Below are 5948 nucleotides of genomic sequence, written 5' to 3'. Positions count from 1 at the left end.
CCAATAATTCCAATTTATCATTGCTATTAGAAAATAGCCGCGATGCTCTAATAAATGGCAACAACGCTAGAAAACTATATATTCCCATACATCCTCCAACATCAGAGACTAGTCAAATGCTTATTTTGAGATTTTTAACTGCTATGGGAGAGTATCAGGACTTACTTGGTTTGGTTTTTGAGAACAATACCTTACAGCTTATAAATGGTTTCATAACAAACATTGACAGAGGAGATACTAGACTGGCATTTGAAGCATTGAAGTACCTGGCGTCGCTTTTGGTACATAAAAAATTTGCGTTACTATTTATTCATTGGGGTGGCTTGGAGGTAATGCCTTGAATTTGTAATTGAAAACTGTATGTATACAATTGAATTTTCATTCAATTGAATTTCTTTTCAGCATTTACTTAAAGTGCCGCATTCCAGCCTGGCATCTACAGGTGTTGCCATTTGTCTCTATTATTTGGCATATTCTGAAGATGCCATGGAGCGTATTTGCACTATGCCAAAGTCCCTTATTAAAGAATTAGTTTCATATGGCTTGTGGCTACTGGTGCGTTCTTATGATTCCGGAAAATGTCATGCTACAATGTTTTTCGGCTTAAGTTTCCAGTTCAAAGTCATACTTGATGAATTCGATAACCAGGATGGATTGCGAAAATTATATAATGTGGTATGTGCACAAATAGTTCATTTAGAAATAGCTTGTTTATCTTAATTTTTCGTAGACCGCGATTATGAAAATACTTAATCCTACTAGCAGTGAAGACAACACAGAAACTAACGAGGATGTAGAATGTGCGTCAAGACAGCTGGTGCGTCATGTATGTGTCGCATTAAAACGTTACATGGAAAGTCATCTGTTTTACAAATTCAATGACTACATGCGTTCGCAGTGCCCGACATCGACTAACTTTTCCAAAATTATTACAAAAGCAACCAAAGCGAATTTGGAGCAAATTAATGAACAAGTGCGAATTTTACAAGAACAAATCACTTTGCGTATGTTCTGGAAACCAGTAGACCAACTGTTGCGATTAGGGGGTGTAAAATTACTATTAAACATAATTGCTTTGTCGTATGACTGGACGAACAGCGGAAAGTACGTATGCTTGTTTATAAATATGTTTGTATGCTATTAATAACTTAACAAATTACTTATATTTAAAATATTTAGAGCGGAAACAATGCGTTCAGCGCTCGACGTACTATCGATATGCTGCGTAATGCCACAAGTATATCAGGCGCTTTGCAATCGGTTAGAGATTCCAGACAATACGATATCATCCGGGATGTCAGCAATACTAGGTTGTGCTGCTGGTGAAATTGCAGATGGTGAGGTGCAAAAATCCGCTCTAGCAGTGGTTTGCAATTGTGTTTGTTCACCACTTATGAAGGTTAGTTTTTATAATTTGGAAGAAAGCTTGAACCACTAGTTCAAAGCCTTAGCGCTTTATATTTATTTTTATTCATATATGACACTTACGAAAATAATTGCTTACAAACCAAATTTTTTCCATTTTAGAAAGAACTAAATACAAATAGATGTTTAAAGGAACCTTCAACTACCAAGGCTTGGAACGCAACGAGACGTATGCGAAATACAAAATACATTGAAGATTTGGTACAAAAAGCTTGGGAATCTGTCTGCTGTAATAGTGGTATTATTGTGCTGTTGATGTTGGTACAAGTTAAAGCACCAATAACGGACGCTGATTGCATACGCGGTATGGCGTGCAGAGCATTAGCGGGCCTGGCACGTTCAGAACGTGTACGTCAGATAATTGGAAAACTACCGCTCTTTGCTAGTGGGCAAATTCAAACACTAATGCGAGATCCTATTTTACAAGAAAAACGTGCTGAGCATGTGATATTTCAAAAATATGCGTTGGAGTTATTAGAACGTGTCTCGGGTAAAGCAAAACCAACTAACAATCAACTAGATCCTTCACTAGCCAATATACACAAAGCAAATGTTATAGCCCAGACAAAAATACAATATAATGAACAGCAATTGCTGCAATTAATATGTGAGCACTTAGATTCGAAAGGCTTAACCCAATCTGCACAGGCTTTGCAAAGGGAAGCTGGCTTGCCTTCACCAATCGTTACTACAAAATTCTTTCATCAGTCACCATTCGACTATAAAGCGATGTCTTCTTCGTCCATGGGTAGAATACGTTTACGAAATCGGATGCAAGACGTCCAAGCAGCCATTTTGTATTGTTCAAATGACCAAATTAATGAGGAACCAAGTGCAAATAACTCACTAACTGCAACCCCCATAAAACTTGTTAAGAAAGGAGAAAAAGCACATAACACAAGTATAACAAATTTGAATACATCGAATGTATCCTCACAGCGTTCACTTCAGAAGCAAATTACCTCCTATTACCACGATAACACGTTGCAAGACACTGATGGTATACCTAAGATCAACAGCATAAGTCTTAATACTATTGTTACGGAATATTTAACTAACCAGCATGCACTGTGTAATAATCCAATGACAACATGCCCACAATTCGATCTGTTTACTCCGCATAAATGTCCCGATCCGAAACCAAGTCGTGTACTAAACAGTCTTCATAACTTGACCGCCCGTGTATTTAGAGCACAATCCGGTTATAATACAGCTACTTTGGATCGACGTTATGTTCATACAAACATCGCACCATGGCATAGCATACGTTCCAACGATTACAATGAAACGCAATTCTCCTGTTGCTCCTTCCTGCCAAATTCAAATCTAATACTTTGTGGTACACAGCAAGGCGATATCAAAGCTTACAACGTCAACGATTGCACCGAAGTGTTCACATTTGACTGCTGCAGCGACTGCATCGATGTTATAAATGCCAATCGCAGAGGTAATTTAATACTTACCTCATGCTCTTGGCGTACGTCCATGAGCATACTTTGGTCTTTAAAAAATAATGAAGTGATGCACGAACTTGACTTTCCTGAAGACACGTATTGTGAATTCAGTAGTCTTGCACAGGATAAAGTACTGGGTACAATGGCTGAGGTAAATACAATATTATTTCTAATGTTTGAAAATTGCAGATTTTAATTCGAATAAATATTTTAGATTGCACATCTTTATGACCTTCCAACTGGAAAAATAATAAGTACATTTAAGCCTTCAATATCGAATCAGTATTCGAAAAATCGTGCTACATTTCATCCCACCGAAGAGATAGTATTATCAGGTAATTCAAAAGCTCGATTGAGAGTATTTTTTATTTGCATTTATTTTTTAAGATGGAGTACTTTGGGACATAAGGGTACATAAGGAAATTCATAAATTTGATAAATTAAATCAAACACTTTCTGGGGTATTCCATCCAAATGGCTTAGAGGTTTGCATGTTTTATTTTATTAAATTAAAAATAAATATATCAATCGATTTTGTTTGTTAGATAATTTCCAACACTGAAATTTGGGATATGCGTTCTTATCATCTGTTACAAACAGTGCCTGTACTCAATCAGTGTTTCGTGAAATTCTCACCAATGAATGTACTTTACGGCTACAGCTTTGACAATGAGACTCGCCACGATTTTGATGAGAATAATACGTATGATACAAGCTTTAAAGTCCTCGACCTCTATGACTACACCAGTATAACAACAATTGATGTGAAGCGTTACATACAAGATATGAGCATACACCATAATGGTTGCACTTTGGGGACAGTCGAGCACCATATGGGTTACGATTCAAAGCAGGAGACATATGTTAAAATGTACTCCGTCGGCATGAAAAGATTTGATCATGAGGATGAGGTGCGTGCTGGTTCAGCTAACATTAACTCACATCGTGACACACTAAGCCCTGATAGTAATTTATATATGGTGAATTCCTTATGAATTCGCTTATTAGAAGGGCTACCACTACGGCAGTGTTGTTGTAGTCGGTAAGATTGCTGCGATGCGCCTAGATGGTGCTGGTAATATTCAAATCCATGTACATCGTTATATATATAATAGTTAATTATGTATACAGACAACGCTAATATAGACGCTGTAGCAGCAATCGTCACAGTCAAAACTAATTTTCGTGCAATCTCAAATAATTTAATCTTTATGATTACAGGAAGATGAAGAGGATCAAGACAGTGATGAAGACGCAAGTGAGACAGATTCAAATGATCCAAGTAAGTTTAAAAAAAATTATTTTATATGAGTTTAGTCTCTGTCTAAGGTATGACCGACGTTGATTCAACTAGCTAGAGAGTTACTTTCCAGAGAATCTCAGTCCAATCTCTCCTTAACACCCATTTAAATTCTTTATAGTAGCCTAACGAACCCTTTGGCTTAAGTGTGTTTTTAATATGTAAACTTGTATGCAATGCTTAAGAGATGAATTTAAAAAAAATATGTAATAGGTGTAGTAAATAGAAATTCATTAATTTTGTATGAAATTGAAAGCTTATTTACCATATCTACAATGATCCGATTTAGGTTCATTCTTGTTCGTTAATCGGTTGCCATTTTGAAGTTAATTTCATGACCTCTGTGCCTCTCTCATAGAAGTACTCGGCCCAATTGGCAAAAAATTGACACAGTCAAATTTTACAAGCCTCTCTTAATGCGAATTTTTTACCAGAAAAATCGTTCACCATGGACAGGAATAGATAGATTATAAGGTGGATGCATAACAACTTCCCAACCAAAATCCACTCCCGGAGTTTTTGGCGAGTCATTATCGATGTGTGTAGCCTGGAACACAATTCTCCTCCCATTGCCCAAAGCTGACCATTTCTGGGCAATTGCTTTTTTCAAACGGTCCAATTATTGACAGTACAGTTCTGAGTTAAGAGTTTTGCCATAGGGGAGCAGCTCATAGTAGATGACTCCCTGCCAATCCCAACAAACACACTGCAAAAGCTTTCTGACCATCAATCCCGACCATTTCGGCCAGCTTACCGCGATCATATAAAGTTAATTATATTCTGGTTATTATTATTATTACCTGAATAAATCTGTTGTTAATAGCCTTAATCCTTAGGACTGTATATTTAGGCTTTTTATAAATTTTAGCACAGTTTGAGCTCTATTGTTCCATAATTTATTTGAACGTATAACAATACCACCTTAGTGATAAAGCCTTTGTCTATCAAGAGCAAGAGATCTACTTAGAATATTAAACCCATATTAGCTTCGATTTTGTACAATATAACAAGTGAAAAAAATTTCCTGATAGTAATAACTTTTTTTCTTCTTTTAGTTGTTGAAGTTCGACCAGATGGAGTTTATTTCAGAAGACGCACAAGACGGCGAAATCGACGTAACATAAATTTTCATAATGTTGTTCCAGATGGTGAAGCACAAGAAGATGATGATGATGATGATGACGACGATGATGAAGACGATGACATTGATGACGAGGATGTGATAAATTTATTTGAAAATATGGAAACGGATTCGGATAATAATGAAGGTAAACTAATAATTGAGTATAATAATTGATTTAGAAAAGAAAACAAAACTTTATGATTACAGATGGCGAACAAGAGGAGGGTGGATCAGATGAAGTTGAACTGAATAGTGATCCCGACAGTACGTCGTCGGAAAATGAATTCGATGAATCTCGTTTTAGACTTGCGTAAAAAAAGTTGTGTAACTATTCTTTAGAAAAATTAAACAAAAATTAAAATTGGCACAGCTAATAAATCTTTAATTTAAGTAAATTGAATAGTAGTATATAGAGCAAATATGCAATTGCAAAAGTATCGAACATCGGTAAATGTAAATTATTGTATTTCAATAGATTAATTTATATATATAATGTTTCTATGTTTATTTTATAATGTTCAAGTAAAAATATATGTGTAAAACGCAGTAAATAAAGTTTATATATTTGTAAAATACTGATTTTAGTATTGTGAATGCCTTCTACGTTGTAGCTCTAGAAAATGTTATACATCATACACAACTTTTT

The 5948-nt window shown here is 35.6% G+C and overlaps 1 protein-coding gene across 1 annotated transcript; it reads left to right on the top strand.

The window, feature by feature from the left end:
- Positions 1 to 2: 2 nt before the first annotated feature.
- On the top strand, positions 3 to 5754 carry LOC119673943 (protein mahjong-like; the record flags this gene model as incomplete). The annotated part of the gene is made up of 11 exons (XM_038085059.1): positions 3 to 329; positions 403 to 675; positions 731 to 1104; positions 1180 to 1399; positions 1528 to 3030; positions 3094 to 3214; positions 3267 to 3364; positions 3425 to 3790; positions 4101 to 4161; positions 5235 to 5447; positions 5510 to 5754. Coding segments are annotated over 11 exons (3663 nt in total), but the record flags the coding sequence as incomplete, so codon positions are not given.
- Positions 5755 to 5948: the final 194 nt, after the last annotated feature.

Source organism: Teleopsis dalmanni, chromosome 2 (assembly GCF_002237135.1).
Source record: "Teleopsis dalmanni isolate 2A chromosome 2, ASM223713v2, whole genome shotgun sequence".
Lineage (NCBI taxonomy): Eukaryota > Metazoa > Arthropoda > Insecta > Diptera > Diopsidae > Teleopsis > Teleopsis dalmanni.
The sequence above is the reverse complement of the archived record's forward strand: the minus strand, read 5'-3'. Positions and strand labels throughout refer to the sequence as shown.